This window comes from Crotalus tigris, unplaced genomic scaffold (assembly GCF_016545835.1).
Source record: "Crotalus tigris isolate CLP2741 ecotype Arizona unplaced genomic scaffold, ASM1654583v1 scf7180000017928.472892, whole genome shotgun sequence".
Classification (NCBI taxonomy): domain Eukaryota; kingdom Metazoa; phylum Chordata; class Lepidosauria; order Squamata; family Viperidae; genus Crotalus; species Crotalus tigris.
Window position 1 is genome coordinate 41,846 of NW_024096723.1, and position 18,272 is coordinate 60,117.

The 18,272-nt window shown below is 42.3% G+C and overlaps 2 protein-coding genes across 2 annotated transcripts; both read right to left on the reverse strand.

The window, feature by feature from the left end:
- Positions 1-5,986: 5,986 nt before the first annotated feature.
- On the reverse strand, positions 5,987-13,398 carry LOC120308452 (taste receptor type 2 member 40-like; the record flags this gene model as incomplete). The annotated part of the gene is given in 4 exon segments (XM_039344531.1): positions 5,987-6,063; positions 8,046-8,398; positions 8,401-8,771; positions 13,353-13,398. Coding segments are annotated over 4 exon segments (847 nt in total), but the record flags the coding sequence as incomplete, so codon positions are not given.
- Positions 13,399-15,491: 2,093 nt separating this feature from the next.
- Positions 15,492-16,376, reverse strand: LOC120308453 (taste receptor type 2 member 9-like). Its single transcript, XM_039344532.1, has one exon. The coding sequence runs from the start codon at positions 16,374-16,376 to the stop codon at positions 15,492-15,494; it is 885 nt and encodes a 294-aa protein (XP_039200466.1).
- Positions 16,377-18,272: the final 1,896 nt, after the last annotated feature.

An 18,272-nucleotide genomic window follows, 5' to 3' on the forward strand; every position in this document is an offset into this window, starting at 1 on the left:
TCTTTTTTCTGCCAGAGCCATCTTCCTGTCTGGCTCTCCTCTTCAATAAACTACAACCTTCTTTCTAAAGCAGTCACCATGTTTATTCCCAGCTTGGACTGAACCACAATGAAGACTTTTCATTCAACACTGGTCAATTTTGATTTTTTTTTGTTGTTGTTGTTAATTGGATGGAGGAAACTGCACAAAGGCACCCCAAAACCTAAGGGGGAATCCCACTCAACTAAAACTAACAAACAAACAAAAAGGTTCACCTCTTTGAGAAACTCATAGTCCTTTTTATTCCGGTCTGCTTTCAAATGACTTTACTGCACAGTATTTTAAGCATGATTTTTTTTGTATCGGCGTCTGTATCTCCTGATTTAACGTGGTTATTTTATTTCTGTTCTTTAATAGCTGGTAATTTTATTGTACAGTGGCTAGTCAGCGAGTTGAGGGTGATGAACACTTGCTGAGAAAAAGAAAGCCATTAGACAAAGAGCTAACTGGAGAAGAAAAATAGCAGAAGCCAGAGAAACCTGCTTAAAATCTAATTCGGGCACAGATGAGGATTTAAGCCAGGGAGAAGCTGCGTCACTTTGCTGAATTAGGACGTCAATTTGCTGGGGCGGGGGGCAGTTGTCTCCAGCATTATTAGCCTCTTGCAAAGAATGCTTCGAAATGCTTGGAGATGCACAGCAGTCTTGGAAATAAAAATAGCCTGAGGTAGAAACCGAAATGGAGCATTATAAGGCATTCTGGGACGACAGAAAGGGTGGTTGGGAACCATACTTTTGATCCTTCTCTTCATGGATCCTTGAAGATGCCAAAAAAGAGAATCTTTGTAGCTCAGGGTTGAAATGAGGGGTCTGCAAGAAAACAGCCAAGTTCAGGGGTTGGACTAGAAGACCTCCAAGGTCCCTTCCAACTGCTATTCTATTCTATTCTATTCTATTCTATTCTATTCTATTCTATTCTATTCTATTCTATTCTATTCTATTCTATTCCATTCCATTCTATTTTATCCTATCCTATCCTATCCTATCCTATCCTATCCTATCCTATCCTATCCTATCCTACTCTATTCTACTCTACTCTACTCTACTCTACTCTACTCTACTCTACTCTACTCTACTCTACTCTACTCTAGACTGTTAGAGTTGCTTGTCAGATCAGCCTAATCCAGGTAGTTACTGGCTGTTGGCCTCCCTAATATTCTGCACCAGGAAGACTATCCACCTTTTTAAAAATATTTAGGTTTTAAGAAGAGATTGGACGATCATTTGTCTGAAATGGTATATGGCAGTGGTGGCGAACCTATGGCACGGGTGCCAGAGGTGGCACTCAGAGCCCTTTCTGTGGGTACGTGCGCCATTGCCCCAGTCCTAGGCCTTCAGCTGGGTTTTATAAAACCTTTTCACTTTAGGCCTCTGCTGCCGTGTGCCAAAAAAAAAAAGTTCAATCAGTCAATTTCAACTTCTCATGGGAAAAAAAACGATCTTGCAAAGTTGGAATTGATTGATTGAACTTTTTAGTCCCACCCAGTCTGCTGTTACCACCGCAGCCACGCCCACCCAATGGGCCACACCCACCCAGCACCCAACGATGCATAAGTGGGTTTTGGGTTGCAGTTTGGGCACTCGGTCTCTAAAAGGTTCGCCATCACTGGTATAGGGTTTCCTGCTTGAGTAGGGGGCTAGACTAGAAGACCTCCAGTGTCCCTTCCAGCTCTGTTATTCTGTTATTATCTGCTGAACTTTGAAAAACTATTAGTTTTTGTTGGCAAAAGGTATCCATATGTTAAATGTGTGCATGAATGGTAGCTTTAAGTCAATCTTGACTCCTGGTGACCCCCTGGACAAATTCATGCAATTTTCTTGGCAAAGTTATTCAGAAGCAATTTGCCATTGCCTGTTTCCTAGGGCTGAGAGAGTGTGACTGGCCCAGGTTTGCTCAACCACCTGAATGTCTATGGTGAGACTAAAACTCACAGTCTCCTGGTGATTGGCCCAAAGTCACCCAGATGGCTTTCATGCCTAAAGTGGGACTAGAACTCACCATTTCCTGGTTTCTACTCTGGTGCCTTTACTATTATAAGAGAATAACAGAGCTGGAAGGGACCTTGGAGGTCATCTAGTCCAACCCCTTGCTCAGGCAGGGAAACCTATACCATTCCAGACAAATGGCTGCCCAGTCTCTTCTTAAAAACTTCCAGTGTTGAAGCACCCACAGCTTCTGGAGGGAGTCATTCCACTGATTGTTCTAATTGTCAGGAAATTTCTCCTTAGTTCTCTCCTTGCGTAGTTTTGGTTGGTTCTCTCCTTGATTAATTCCCATCCATTGCTTTTTGTCTTGCCTTCAGATATTATATGACAGAGGTGTCAAACTCGCAATGTCACGAGATGTATTGCGCCTTTTTTTCCATTGCTGGCAATGGGACGGGCACGTTTTCGGCATGACGCATCCGGCCCATGGGCCAACAGTTTGACACCCCTGCTATATTATATTAAACACTAAAACCCATTTTATCCCATGCCTATATTAGATTACTATCACATATCTGCAGCCCCTATCCTACACATGTCTTACTAAGAAAAGTATCTCTCCCGGTTTTATGATAGAGACAGAAAAAGTTCCATCGCACTGACCCGATTTGATTGCATATATTTGGCACACCGCGGTAACCGTGCCCTCCTTTTTCTAATGAGAAAACCATGACACCTTGGAAATCTGTCAAATTCTCCCTCCAGCAACCCCTTAACTAATGACCAGTCAAAAAATGTGCAGAAGGCCAGCCTGGCAGCTAACTTTGTCATTGTCTGCAACTCACTTAATGTTATTAACATCTCCTTGCAGGAGGAAGCTGGTAACAAGACTGGGAAATAATTGGCTGGAAAGCAAAATATGGATATGGAATGAAAAGGTTTACCAGGTGAGTTTTATACAGTGATTGTTAAACTGTCAAGAGTCTCACTTTCAATTATTGGCAAATTAAGGAACATTTTTAAGGGTCCAAGGAAGTAGCTGTTGGGCTGGTTTCTAGGCCAAACTTATGAGGTCATCAGATTCAATGGTGGGATTCAAATCGGTGAACAACCGGTTCTCTGTGTGTATGCCGAGGTGGCGCAGCAGTTAGAGTGCAGTACTGCAGGCCACTTTAGCTGACTGTGTTCAGCAGGTCAGTGGTTCAAATCTCACCGGCTCAAGGTTGACTCAACCTTCCATCCTTCCGGGGTAGGTAAAATGAGGACCCAGATTGTTGGGGGCAATGTAAATATATATATACATTGCTTACTGGTGTACACCGCTTAGAGAGTGCTTGCACTTAAAGCGGTATATAAATCTCATAAATAAATAAATAAATAAATAAATGCCGCTTCCGGAAGTCCAATCTGGGCTTGGGCAACAAAAAAAAAATTAGCTACCGGTTCTGCCAAAGTGGTGCGAATGGGCCGAATCCCACCACTGATCAGATTGCATGTGATCAAGTCATCTTCACCCCTGTTCCCTTCCATCAGAACTCAGCCCAAATTACAGAGGAAAATGCTCCCCTTGAGTGATTTTACCTAAGTGCCCTCTAGGTGCTTATCATTTATTTTAAATAATCTAATTTGAATGAGAACTGTATGTTAGAGCATTTAGCATTTAAAGGGTTAAACGCTGTTTCCTTAAGAGATAGCTTATGGGGAATGTAGTTTAGATGTTAGTCAGATCCATTTCTTATCTAGACAGTGGGAGGCGTTAAAAAGTTATTGCAGGACATCCTGTTACATGTCAGGCTTGTAAAAGCTTTTGTGTAACCAGCATGTGTATGCATGGATGGCATCTGTAACCACGCTCAGTTGATATGGAGAATTACCGCTTTTTTTTAACCTACGAAAAACGGACAGATATGCAAAGCCCAGATGCATCTACAGCATAGTAAGTCTTTGCTTAGAATTCCTGGTCAATAAATATTTGTTTAAAACCATTTTTGTTGAGTTAATGCTGTCCGGACCAGAATTACAAGGCATCTTAGTTCAGTATCATATGGTCCTGACCCACTTGTGATTGAAAACCTCAGGGTTAAGATAGGCATTTGGCATCCAGAAAGCTTTATGAGGTCACCTTCAGGAGCAGTTACAACAAGGACTCATGTTAAAAATTAGTTCTGGAGAAGGACAAAAAAATATATGAGAATGCAGAAGTTCAAAATATCTAGACAACAAGGGGTTCTCAATGACAACGCCTAACTTTCACACCCAGATTCCATGAAATTATGGAATGAAAATTTCATGAAATTATGGAGGCAGAAGGTAGTTGTAAGAAAGAAAGTGCAATTGATCCTCGACTTATGACCACATCTGAGCCCCAAATTTCTGTGGCTAAGTGAGACAGTTGTTAAGTGAGATTTGCCCCCATTTGATAATCTTTATTATCACAATTGTTCCGTAAATCATTGCAGTTATTAAGTTAGTAACAGTCAAAAATGGTTATCGGTCACTTTTTTTCCAGTGTCGTTGTAACTCTGAACAGTCACTAAATGAACAGTTTGGTTGGTTGTTTGAGATTGTATCTAATATTTTAGAATCTACATTGGGAAAAATGTTGGGCTATAGATCTGAAAACTCCTTCTGAAGTCAAGAAATCAATAAGGTCCTATCGCATGTTGCTTTCATTGTTTTTCCCTAAGTCCAAGTCTGGATCAATAAAAAAATAATAATGAGAATGTATTACAATCACTGAGTTAATGGTAGAAATCATACTAGCCAAGATAAAACTTGTAAAAATGAAATGCTAAGCCAACTGTAAATGGCAAATAGAATGGGAAAGTAAGATAAGAAAGGAAATCCATTTTTTTTTCTTGGTCGCTCTCCTTTTCCCAAAGAATATTTCCATCTATGTATGTCTTATTATGAAAATGAGGGTTTGGATTTAGGATAGGAAGGGCCTTATATGAGACCCCCTGGTCTAGACGCAGCAGCCTCATTGGCCACATCACCCCTATTTTTAAAGCTGTTAAGGATCTATGAAATCTGGAAGCTACCATCTGGTTTTAACATTGACTTAAAATCCCCTGGAAGCAATGTAGCAGCATCCCGTAGCATCCTTCTGGTATTTATCCCACTTGGGATAGTCTCTAGTGTTAACATTTTAAATAAAATTAAAAGGGGGGAAAAAGAAATAGATTATCTTCCATTTAGTAGATTTTGGGGAAACTGCCAGCTAGGCTGGAAGGAGGGGTCAAGCAAGGGCCTAGCTTGGAATCACTGAACAGCTGCAAGTGTAATAATAATAATAATAATAATAATAATAATAATAATAATAAAGTTGGAAGGGACCTTGGAGGTCATCGAGTCCAACCCTCTGCTCAGGCAGGAAACCCTACACGATTTCCGACAAATGGCTGTCCAATCTTTTCTTAAAAACTTCCAGTGTTAGAGCACTCACCACTTCTGGAGGCAGGTTGTTCCATTGGTTAATTGTTCTAATTGTCAGGAAATTTCTCCTTAATTCTAGGTTGCTTCTCTCCTTGATTAGTTTCCATCTGTTGTTTCTTGTCCTGCCCTCAGATGCTTTGGAGAATAGCTTGACTCCCTCTTCTTTGTGGCAGCCCTTGAGATATTGGAGCACTGCTATCATGTCCCCCCTCATCCTTCTCTTCATTAAACTAGACATACCCAATTCCAGCAACTGTTCCTTATATGTTTTAGCCTCCAGTCCCCTAATCATCTTTGTTGCTCTTCTCTGTACTCTTTCTAGAGTCTCAACATCTTTTTTACATTGTGGTGACCAAAACTGGATGCAGTATTCCAAGTGTGGCCTTACCAAGGCATTGTGAACTGGTATTAACACTTCACGTGATCTTGATTCTATCCCTCTGTTAATGCAGCCTAGCACTGTGTTGCCTTTTGTGGCAGCTGCAGCACACGGCTGGCTCATATTTAAGTGATTGTCCACTAGAACTCTGAGATCCCTCTCACAGTTGCTACAATTGAGCAAGGTACCCCCTATACTATACCTGTACCTTCTTTCTCTTCTATACATTCAATATTCAATCTGTAATATCTCCCAGTATAAGTGAGATAACTCTCATCTGAAAACCTGGAAGAAATACAAAAATAAACATCTGCCAAGGAGTATATATAACACTGGCTCTCACAATAATGACCTTCTGCCTTGCTAGTAGAGCTCCCCAATCTGGGTTATAAATATTTGGACAACTACCAAATGGAAGCAAAGATGTACTGTATAGAAAATTCTTACACGGCTGCCATCTCATTTAGAGTTTTGCTGATGAGATCTGGTCCTGGTGAGACCCTCGTTCCCTCTGGAAAAGGAAAATTACCTTGGCACAAATATTATTTCAAATGCTTTTGTGGTTCTCTGCTGAACAAATATAAAATCACGATTGTAGGTTTTGGCCTCGGCTGGCCCCTTTGTAAATTTCAAACCAGCTAACCCAGCCCTGATGTATCGTCTTTGAAAGCATCTTTCCGATCTCGTTTCATCAATTCTCCCCGTCAAAACCAGAACCAAACACGACTTTTAAAAAAGCAAAATAATCCGTCGTGAACTGATTTAAATTATGAAGCTTGATTGGACTCTGCCCCCTCAAAGTTCTGCATATGTACAATTATAAGGCTATTTATATCCTAACAGCAGCTTTAATTTTATGCAGTCATTAGGAGCCGATTCAAATTTGCTTAATTCAGTCATTTACAAAGCTGCATTTTGTAGGAGTTCTCTACATCTAATTGAGAAAGTGTCTAGACTCTAGAGACAGGCGCTAGGAGGATAAAACGTGGATGTAAGTATTCAAGATAAGAGCAATAAGCTGAGGTTTCAGGTCCCTTCTGTTTTCATCTTTCTTCAGAAAAGTCTTAGGAGTATCGCGAATGTTGCCCCATTTTACGATTTTTCTTGCCACAGTTGTTAAGTGAATCACTGCAGTTGTTAAGTTAGTAACCCAAATGATTCTGGCTTCCCCATTGACTTTGCTTGTCAGAAGGTCACAAAAGGGCAGGAAACCCTATATACCATTTCGGACAAATGGCTGTCCAGTCTCTTCTTAAAAACTTCCAGTGTTGGAGCATTCACCGCTTCTGGAGGCAGGTTGTTCCACGGGTTAATTGTTCTCACTGTCAGGAAGTTTCTCCTCAGTTCTAGGTTGCTTCTTTCCTTGATTAGTTTCCATCCATTGCTTCTTGTCCTGCCTTCAGGTGCTTTGGAGAATAGCTTGACTCCCTCTTCTTTGTGGGAGCCTCTGAGATATTGGAAGACAGCTATCATGTCCTCCCTCGTCCTTCTCTTCATTAAACTAGACGTACCTAATCCCAGCAAACTTTCCTTATATGTTTTAGCCTCCAGTCCCCTAATCATCTTTATTGCTCTTCTCTGTACTCTTTCTAGAGTCTCAACATCTTTTTTACATTGTGGTGACCAAAACTGGATGCAGGATTCCAAGTGTGGCCTTACCAAAGCATTGTAAAGTGGTATTAACACTTCACGTGATCTTGATTCTATCCCTCTGTTAATGCAGCCCAGCACTGTGTTGGCTTTTTTGGCAGCTGCAACGCACAGCTGGCTCCCATTTAAGTGATTGTCCACTAGGATTCCGAGATCCCTCTCACAGTTACTACTATTGAGCAAGGTACCCCCTATACTATACATGTACATTATTATTATTATTAGTTTATAATATAAAATACAAAAATACAAAAGGAAATAGTAGGGAAAATAGAGAAGGGAGAAAGGAAGGTAAAAGTGTAGGGAAAGAGGGAAAAAGAAAGAAAAGGCATTGACGTCTGACTCTCTTTGGTGCAGTAAATTAAAATAATAACATCAAACCTTAACTTTTTATTTTACATAATAGTATAAACTAGCGATTTCTATAACGACAAAACTATCTAATCGGTAAACCCCAAATCCAAGTTTCGGGTTTTTTTCCACCTCCAGCACAAAGTCCCAAAAGCGGTTTCCAAGCCAAGCATCCAGATTTTGATCACGTGACCCTGGAGTTGCTGCAATGATCATAAGGATGAAAAACGGTCTTAAGTCCCTTTTTTCAATGCCATGGCAACTACCTAAAGTCTTTTTTCCGATGGCATGCCACGTAAAGCAGGATGCTTTTAAGTCTGACATTAAAGAAAATTAATAGAACGGCATGGATGGAAGGGCACACAGCAATCACAAATAAACAGATGTTTCTTTTCCATTCAATTCCAAGTCTACAGGAGGGAGTCCCATGCAGGACATCAGCTACAAAAGTGCAGATGTAGAGTATTAGGAAAGAGATTAAGGATTTGAGGGCCGCAATGTGTGCCTCTGTCCTTGGATCCTTCAGACCCATCGTGCTCTGTCTCATCTGCCTGGTGTGTCTCCACAGGGAGGCAATTAACAAAGTGGATGATGCCACGAAAAGCAAAAATGGAAGGGCGGCCCAAGTGAGATGTAGAAGGCTTTCAGATAGGAGATGCCTCCCACCTGGTTCTCCACGGTGATGTTCTTCAGATGGTTCCCAGTTGAGTTGCACAGCAGGATGTTGTAATCCACCCAGATGGAAGGGAGACACGAAACCAAAGAGACCAACACGGACCCCACAAGAATCATGGGAACCATCTCTGTGATTCTCAGCTTCACCAGAAGAAAGTACCGGTGAGTGAAAGTGGCAATTTTGGCACAGTAGAAGACGCTGAGGCAAGCAGCAAACCACAGACAAGCTGTGCTGGCTAACACCAGAAGGACAGACTGGATCCTGAGGGCATTCCACTGGTATAGCGTGGGAGAAAATGTGCAGTGCAGGATGGTTCCTTGTAGGAGAATCCGAGACAAACTAAGGCACATCAGGATGACTTCACAAGTGGGCACTTTTTTTCCCTTTCACCCACATTGTGTAGCTGGCAACCACAATAAAGCCACTTGCAACCATCCCCAGAGAGCTGTGGGCTGTGATCGCAACCTGGAAGATGGTTTGCATAAGCGGCGACATGATTAGGTTGAAATCTCCTTTTCTTTCCTGTCTCACTTTCCTCCAGTAATCAGAACTTCTTGGTGATCCCTCAAAAGATCTTCTGTTGACTTCCTTCAGAGATAGCATGGAGAAGTGGCCACTTTGCGTGTAGGATGCTTACATATATATATTCGCCATCCATTTGACCAGATACAAATATTCCTTCTTACGTTCCCTTGATGGAGGATAGGTCTGGTTCTCCGACTTTGCCTTTTCTCTCAACCAGAAAGGTTGTGAAAATCGACACTCTGTGTGTTATTCCGGTGTTGCTTTAGAGCATGCAAATATGGGGCATCATTTCACTGCGGTTTTGATGCTGACGGATGCACCTGCACTTGTTACATTTGCCCTTCCTATTTTTCATTCTCCTCCCGAGTGTCAGATTTCAGATTCTCAGTTCCTTGGAGAGGGTGCATATTCAAAAAATCAGAATAGAGCTGGAAGGGACCTTGGAGGTCCTCTAGTCCAGCCCCATGCTCAAGCAGGAGACCCTATACCATTTCAAACAAGCAGCTGTCCAGTCTCAAGTGATGAAGCACCCACAACGTCTGAAGGCAAAGCTATTCCACTGGTTGATTGTCTTCACTGTTAGGAAGCTTTTCCTTAATTCCAGGTTGCTTCTCTCCTTGATCAGTTTCCATCCGTTGTTTCTTGTCCTGCCTTCCGGTGCTTTGGAGAAGAATTTGACCCCCTCTCCTTCTTTGTGTCAGCCTCTCAAATACCGGAATACTGCTATCATATCCTCCCTAGTCCTTCTTCTCTCTAGACCAGTGTTTCTCAACCTTGACAATTTTAAGGCATGTGGACTTCAACTCCCAGAATTCCACAGCCAGCAATGCTGGCTGTGGAATTCTAGGAGTTGAAGTCCACATGCCTTAAAATTGTCAAGGTTGAGAAACACTGCTCTAGACTGGCCTAACCCAAATCCTGCAACCGTTCGTATCTCTCCCTTGGATATTTTTTCTTCTTGTGTGCTTTCAAACAGGTGCTGAAAGAAATGGCTTTCTACGGCTTGGCTCAATGAACAGGCCATGCTTTGGTGGTTGGGGAAATGTGTGAAGGACAGTAATTGATGGTATAAAGGTGGAGAGGATAGATTTAGCAAACTGTTTCTTGGCTTGTGGGTCTCTGCTGAGTTCCAGTGAGTTGGTCCAGCACACTTCGTGTCGTTCTCTCCCCTTTATCCAGAATCTCTTTGGAAAGAGGGATTTTTAGCTATCAGGTGGGAGGCGCTGAGGGACATGGTACAGGAGGTCCTTCAACCTATGATTAGAAATGAGCCCAAGATTTCCATTGCTGAGCAATGGTTCAGTGAGGTTTGCCCCATTTTGCGACCTTTCTCGACACAGAGGTTAAGTGAATCACTGCAGTTGTGAAATTAGTAATGTGGTTGTTTGTTTGTTTGTTTGTTATGCCCTCATCTTCCCTACACGGTGACTCTATTAAGCGAATCCTCATTGTCAGAAGGTTGCAAAAGGTGATCACATGACCCCGGGACACTGCAACTGCCATAAATATATGCTAGTTTCTTCCTTTCTTCCTTCCTTCCTTCTTTTCTTCTTTCCTTCCTTCTCCTTCTTCCTTTTCCTTCCTTCCTTCCCCTTCTCCTTCCTTCCTTCCTTTCTTCCTTTTCCTTCCTGCCTTCCCCTTCCTTCCTTCCCCTTCTCCTTCCTTCCTTCTTTTCTTCTTTTTCTTTCCTTCCTTCCTCTTCTCCTTCCTTCCTCCCTGCCTTCCCTTTCTCCTTCCTTCTTTTCTTCCTTTTCTTTTCTTCCTTTTCCTTCCTGCCTTCCCATTCTCTTTCCTTCCTTCCTTCCTCTTCTCCTTCCTTCCTTCCTTCTTTTCTTCTTTTTCTTTCCTTCCTTCCTCTTCTCCTTCCTTCCTTCCTTTTCCTTCCTTCCCTTTCTCCTTCCTTTTTTTCTTCCTTTTCCTTCCTGCCTTCCCATTCTCTTTCCTTCCTTCCTTCCTCTTCTCCTTCCTTCCTTCCTTCTTTTCTTCTTTCCTTCCTACTCCTTCTTCCTTTTCCTTCCTTCCTTCCCCTTCTCCTTTCTTCCTTCCTTTTCCTTCCTGCCTTCCCCTTCTCCTTCCTTCCTTTTCTACCTTTTCCTTCCTTCCTTTCTCTTCTCCTTCCTGCCTTCCTTTTCCTTCCTTACCCTTCTCCTTCCTTCCTTCCTTTCTTCTTTCTTTCCTTCCTTTCTTCCTCTCCCCCTCCTTGTTTTCCTTCCTTCCTTCCTTCCTTCTTTCCTTCCTTTCTTCCTTTTCCTTCCTTCCTTCCTTCCTTCCTTCCTTCCTTCCTATTCCTTCCTTTCTTCCCCTTCTCCTTCCTTCTTTCCTTCCTTCTTTCGTCTTTCCTTCTGCAAATCACATCACTCTGCTGATTTGAATTCAATTGGTAATCAGCCACGGTCTCAAGGTATTTTTCACACCTGCTATTAAAGAGCCAAATGTTTCCCCATTGTATATTTGTACGTTTGATTTATATAGGCTCCATTGATAGCTTTACATTTTCCTCCGTTAAATTTCATTCTGCTGATTTTAGTCCATTTCTCTAATCTATCAACATCGTTTTCAATTGTATTTCTGTCCTCCAGAGGCCCTGGCTATGAAATTTGAAGATTTGATAACAGTCCCTCCCATCTCGGCATCCAAGTCATTAATAAAAATTTTTTAAAAGACCTGGGACACAACTGCGGGAAGGGGGGTGGCAGAGTGGAGAGCACAGTAGTAAACTCTTTACAGTTAGATGACACATTGTTGATGCTCGCAGCACTGACACCGGCTATGTATGATTACATCCCTCATAAGCCATGATGTGTTCTGCTCATCTTCTCTGTTTTCCAAATCTGATTGGAACAGGATAAACAGGATGTTCAGAATTTCATTTCCACTTTTATTTATTTATTTATTTATTCATTCATTCATTCATTTATTCATTCGATTTCTGTAGCTGCCCATCTCAATCAATGACTCTGGGTGGCTTACAATTCAAAAATAAATCTATGTGTATTACAGTTAAAGCACTAAAAATAATTTAAAACCATAAAAAAAACAATATTGAAATTAAGACGGATGCAGCCATTAACATTTGCTCAAGGTGAACACCTTAAGGTGTTTGGTTATCAGACAGATGTGCTGAATAAGAAGAAAACTCATTTATTTTATTTCATTTCATTTATTATTCTATTCTATTCTATTCTATTCTATTCTATTCTATTCTATTCTATTCTATTCTATTCTATTCCATTCCATTCCATTCCATTCTATTCTATTTTCTACTCTGCTCTATTATTTTTATTTATTTTATCTTATTTCCTGCCTTTATTATTTTTATAAACAACTCAAGGTGGTGAACATATTTCATATGGGTAGTCCTCCACTTACAACAGTTTGTTTAGAGATTGTTCAAAGTTACAACGGCACTGAAAAAAGTGATTTATGACCATTTTAGGACCGTTGCATCATCCCCTGATCAAAATTCAGAGGCTTGGCAACTGGCATGTACTTATGACGGTTGCGGTCTCCCTGGGGGGGGGTGTCACGTGATCCCCTTTTGCGAGCTTCTGACAAGCAAAGCCAATGAGGGAAGCCAGATTCACTTGAGCCATGTTACTAACTTAACGACTGCAGTGATTCACCTAACAACTGTGGCAAGAAAGGTTGTAAAGTGGGACAAAACTCACTTAACAACTGTCTCACTTAACAACATATATGCAACTGTCTCACTTAATAACATAAATTTTGGGCTCAGTTGTGGTCTACTTGAACTCCTTCCTTCTTTCCCCATAAATTGGCCTAAAGCAGTGTTTCCCAAACTTGACAATTTTAAGGCATGAGGACTTCAACTCCCAGAATTCCACAGCCAGCAACGCTGGCTGTGGAATTCTGGGAGTTGAAGTCCACATGCCTTAAAATTGTCAAGTTTGGGAAACACTGGCCTAAAGCAGTGATGGCGAACCTTTTAGAGACTGAGTGCCCAAACTGCAACCCAAAACCCACTTATGGATTGTCAAGTGCCAGTTGGGTGTGGCCAGTTGGGTGGGTGTGGCCAATTGGGTGGGCGTGGCTACGAGGGTAACGGCAGACTGGGTGGGACTAAAAAGTTCAATCAATCAATTCCAACTTTGCAAGATCTTTTTTTTCCCACAAGAAATTGAAGTTGACTGATTGAACCTCTTTTTTTTTTTTTTTTTTTGCACATGGTGGTGGAGGCCTAAAGCAAAAAGGTTTTATAAAACCCAGCTAAAGGCCTAGGACTGGGGCGACGGCACGTGTGCCCACAGAGAGGGCTCTGAGTGCCGCCTCTGGCACCCGTGCCATAGGTTCACCACCACTGGCCTAAAGTCACCCAGCTGGCTTTCAGGCATAAGGCAGGACTAGAACTCACCTTCTCTCAGTTTCTCGCCTGGTGCTTTAACCTCTAGACCAGGCATGTCAAACTCGTGACATCACGTGACGTCGCATGACGTATCGTGACTTTTTCCCCTTTGCTGGCAATGGGGTGGGCGCGGTTTCGGCATGACACATCCGGCCTGCGGGCCGGCAGTTTGACATGCCTGCTCTAGACCAAACTGGAGTAAAGACCCAGTGAATTGTCATATCCAGTGAAACGGCCATTTTAGTGGCAGGAGTCTTCTCAGAACTATGTTTAAAATTACGCCCTGCTCTACACCTCTTGGGACTCAGTTGGCTTTCAACAACGAAACCACAACTTGAAAATGATTATAATTTCAAACAATGAAATAGTCAGGACACTAAAACATTGTAATAATTGTGACAAATACCCAAAGACATCTAAAAATATTGAAAGTCTACTTTAACAGGACCACCCATGGTTTTTGGGGGGTAAGCAGCTAGCATTTCACAAATCTAAGGGGAAAGTTCTGATTCAGGTCCAAGGATGAATTGAAATTTTATGAGGACCTTTGGCCAGTTAACAGAACTATTGCAATTTTCTTTCAATAATTTGATGACCAATGGAGAAAGCCCACCGAAGACCCTAACAGATTCTTGCACAGACAATATGCAAGATGCAGACAGTATTGCCAGCAGATCTCTTGAGCATTTGATGACAAGAAGTAAAACTGGGATTTCTGAATGTAGACCATCTTCTCTATTGCTTTGCTACCATAATGGAATATGGGAGACCGGGTGAATATGGGAGACCGGGTGAAAAAATGCTGCCTAAGGAACAGTTAGATAAGGGAAGGCATAGCCCACAGCTGCATAACGGGCAGAGAAAGAAACTCAGAAAGGATCTGCCCTAACTTATGAGGCTATAGAAACAGACAGCCGGAGAATTGTATTTTCAGACTTGCAATATAGTCTTATAGTAACGTAGAATTAGCTCATCTGATGCAGTTTCCTATCTGGTCTACCTGGGGAGGCTAACCACTACCCTACTAGCAACATTTGGAGAAAAGAAAATCATAATTCAGCATAGTAGGTGAAAGGAAGATGCCAAAAACCAGGAAAGAAGAGATACGAAATAGCATAGGATTCTCATTCAGTTTCAACTAGTATAAGAAGTTAACAAAACTTCAAATGTGTAAATAAAAATATGAAGGACCTTGACTTTAAGGAAAAAGAACATGCAAAAAGATGAAACCAACCAATTTATCTTCTCTTCGGTTCTATGTAACCAGTACTAAAATCTCTATCATCTCTACATATCCATCCATCCATCCATCCATCCATCCATCCATCCATCCATTCACCCATCCATAGCTATCTAAACATTTAATTCCAAACATGAATGTTTTATTTTAAATGCTTGTGTTGCTCATAATTAGCCACTGAGAGTTTATTATATAAAGGTAGATTTTGTGTGCGTGTATATGTGTGTGTGTGTGTTTGTGTGTGTGTGTGTGTGTGTGTGTGTGAGAGAGAGAGAGAGAGAGAGAGAGAGAGAGAGAGAGAGAGAGAGAGAGAGAGAGAGAGATTATTCATGTTCAGATAGAGATCATAAACTCTCAGTGGCTAATTATGAGTAACACAAGCATATTCAAAATTAAGAATAAAGTTCTAAAACCATGATCATCATGAAATCAATTAAACTGATCACTCACTACGATCCCAGGACAATGGGGATCAATCTAATTTCTGAAGGGAATCTGCTCCACTAAATAGAAGCTTCTACTGAAATACAATAGCTGTGCCTAAGATCTATTGGGAAACCTTTAACTTCAAGGCAAAACACACTCAAAGGATTTTGAGTGAAAGAAGAACAAGAGCTGGCATGGACTAAGAATATTCTACACCCTGCTGCCCACCCACAAGTCCCATTGAAACCTTGGACTAGGAAAGTGGCATCAAGTTGAATTCATAGTGAACCACACATAGAACAGATTCAACAGAATTAGTGGGATCTTGAGTTGTCATTAATGTTAATTCCATCCATAAGCTGTTGGGGTCCTTGTTGAACTTGGTTGATTTCTTGCAGACGTTTCATTGCCCTGCTTGGTAACATCATCAGTGCAATTGTTTGAGCAAGATTGAAGCGTGATTGCAGTCTGGAGTCAATCCTTCATGTCTGTTTTCTGAAACACCAGAACATCTTGCTTAATCGTCCCCTTAGTTTGGAATTCATGGCAATCAAAGCAACGGTGTGTCCTGAATTATATGAACTAACCACTATGTTGGATATAACCGTTGTCCAGGGACTGGGGGAAAAGATCATTGAGATTTCTGCTGCAAAGGTTGCTGCATAGAGGATGAGGAAGGAGGTCAAGATCTTAGTAGTCTTCAGATGAACGTCCATCCTTTGATCTCGAAAGCCAACTGAGCTATTCTGCATTCTCTTCATGTGGTGCACAAGGGAGTAAATTAAAAAACCAGAGGAAATTAAAAATATCACAAACGATGGAAAAGTCCCTAGCGTATACAGTATACTGAACAGGAACGTCTGAACCCTCAACTCACGTACACCCTCTGCGTTGTCAGACTGACTGTGATCATCAATCCAGAGGAAAGGAAGAGCCGAAATCAAGGAAACCAAGACAACCGCAACGAGCAAATGGGGAACCATGCTGGAAATCCTGAGCTTCATTTTCACCAGGAAGGGCTGGCTGAAGTTGACAATTTTCACACAGTAGAATACTCCAAGGCAGGTAGTAATCCACAGGGTGGTGGCATTGAAAAAGGTCCAGAGGAAACTGATGACACTTCCGACATATTTTGGTCGATTAATATCAAGGAAGCTAAAACAATGGAAGCCGAGCATGATTCCAAGGAAAATAAATCGGGTCAGGCTGAGCGTCATCAGCAGGAGGCCAGGACCCGATGGTGCTTTGCTTCGGATCCAATCATGGCAGTCCGAAAGAAAGATGAATCCGTTTCCAGTCATCCCGACGAGAGTCACAGCTGTGATGATAATAAGGCAGAGCCAGTTGTGAACTCCTGACACCGACATGGCTCCTCCACGGAGGCGTAAAACCGAAGCTGGGGAGAAGCCACCAGTGTCCTTCAGTGAACAGATAATATTTCTCTAGTGGAAGATGCATGGCTTAAGTCTTTTTTGTTCAGAAGAGTTTGCAAAGTTGCAGCGATTTTGTTTAAGGCTTGTTGTTGGTAACGTAAATATTGTACGGATCCTGCTTGCCACATTTGCATGCTCTTTTCCACAGCTGTGTGTGTTTTTGAGTCAGCCATTTAGTGCGGTTTGAAGAGCAATTTCCAAACATCTCTTCCTTAGGCTGAGTCCCCAAGGAAAAAGAAGCATTTCATGGCAGGCATTTTAAGCTGACCTGCCTCTCTTCTTTTCAGGTTGGTAATAAATAAGAACCCATTTCTGGAGATTTGATTCATGATGAAAATGCCAACTTGGATGATGTGAAGGAGATCTGGCTAGGCATGTTGGCTGATGTCATTGTCTCACTAGGTTTCTTGTTCAAAAGCTTAGATATAAAGGAGGTCAGGGGAGGAAGTTCGCACGATGGCAGAAGATTCCATTCTTCTGGCCAAACTAAAGACAGGTGTCTTAGATCAGGGCTTTTCAACCTTTTCACCCATTGTACCACTTTTAGGATATGTCAACATCCGTGTATCACCAGTTGCCTAGCAAGGTGTCAAAAACTTGATGACCCCCCCCAAAAGGGGAAAAAAGTGATAAAATACAGGTAGTCCTCGACTTATAACAGTTCGCTTAGTGACTATTCGAAGTTACAATGGCACTGAAAAAAGTGCCCCCCAAGGCACAGCCGAGAAAGACACCTGCCTGCCCACCCGGCTGTGCTCTTCCTCCTGTCCGAGGTTTCCATTGTTGTGAGCATTTTTGTTGAGGATTGGCAGTGGGAGTGGGGTGGGGGTGTGTTTGGTTTTTATTCCCCCCATCTGCTGGGTGGTTGCAGCAGGTTTTGGTCACTTCACATGATCCTGGGACACTGTGACCGTCATAAATATGAATCAGTTGCGAAGGATCTGAATGTAAATCACAAGACCCTGGAGATGCTGCAACATTCCAGCTGATCGGCGCTTTTTCTGGGCCCAGCTGGAGCCTGGCACTGATCCTGGCGCTTCCGCTGAGCCCTGACAGCCCTGAAGAAGCGCTGATCCTGGCGCTTCCGCTGAGTCCTGACAGCCCTGCAGCTCCAGCCATCTCTTGCTCAGGCTTGTGCGGTGCTGCCACCAGTTCAACTCATTCCCCTCCCCTGCTACCACTTTTCTAGGGTAGTCGCATACCACCTGCCAGGTGCCAATGTACCACAGGTGGTACCCGTACCACTGGTTGAAAAGCCATGTTCTAGTCCAACCTCCTGCTCAAGCAGGAGACCGTATACTATTTCAGACAAATGGCTATCCAATCTCTTCTTAAAAACCTCCAGTGATGGAGCACCCAAAATTTCTAGAGGCAACCTGTTCCACTGGTTAATTGTCCTCACTGTTAGGAAGTTTCTCCTTAAGTCCAGGTTGCTTCTCTCCTTGATTATTTTTTAGTCAACTGATGAGGTTGCCTAATGGGTTCACACATTCAACTTTGTTTTGTGCCGAGGAAGATGCCCCATAAATGGAGGTAACTGTGATGGTTCTTTTTTCATAAGTAGATCCTTTGTCATCACTGTTTGTGATGGACAGTTCTTCTCTCTTTTGCAACAACCTAAGGTCAATTTCAGGATCTCATAAATCCTACAGATTTCCAGGGTTTGCTAAGGGAAAAATTTCCTGATTCCCCCCTCCCTCCACTACCATATTAACCAGGGTCTTCAAACTTGGCCCTTTTACGACTTGTGAACTTCAACTCCCAGAATTCCTCCCGCCAGGCACGCTGGCTGAGGAATTCTGGGAGTTGAAGTCCACAAGTCATAAAAGG

Bases quoted from the DNA above. Each gene is read 5' to 3' on its own strand.
- LOC120308453 (XM_039344532.1), bottom strand. From the start codon at position 16,376: ATGTCGGTGTCAGGAGTTCACAACTGGCTCTGCCTTATTATCATCACA.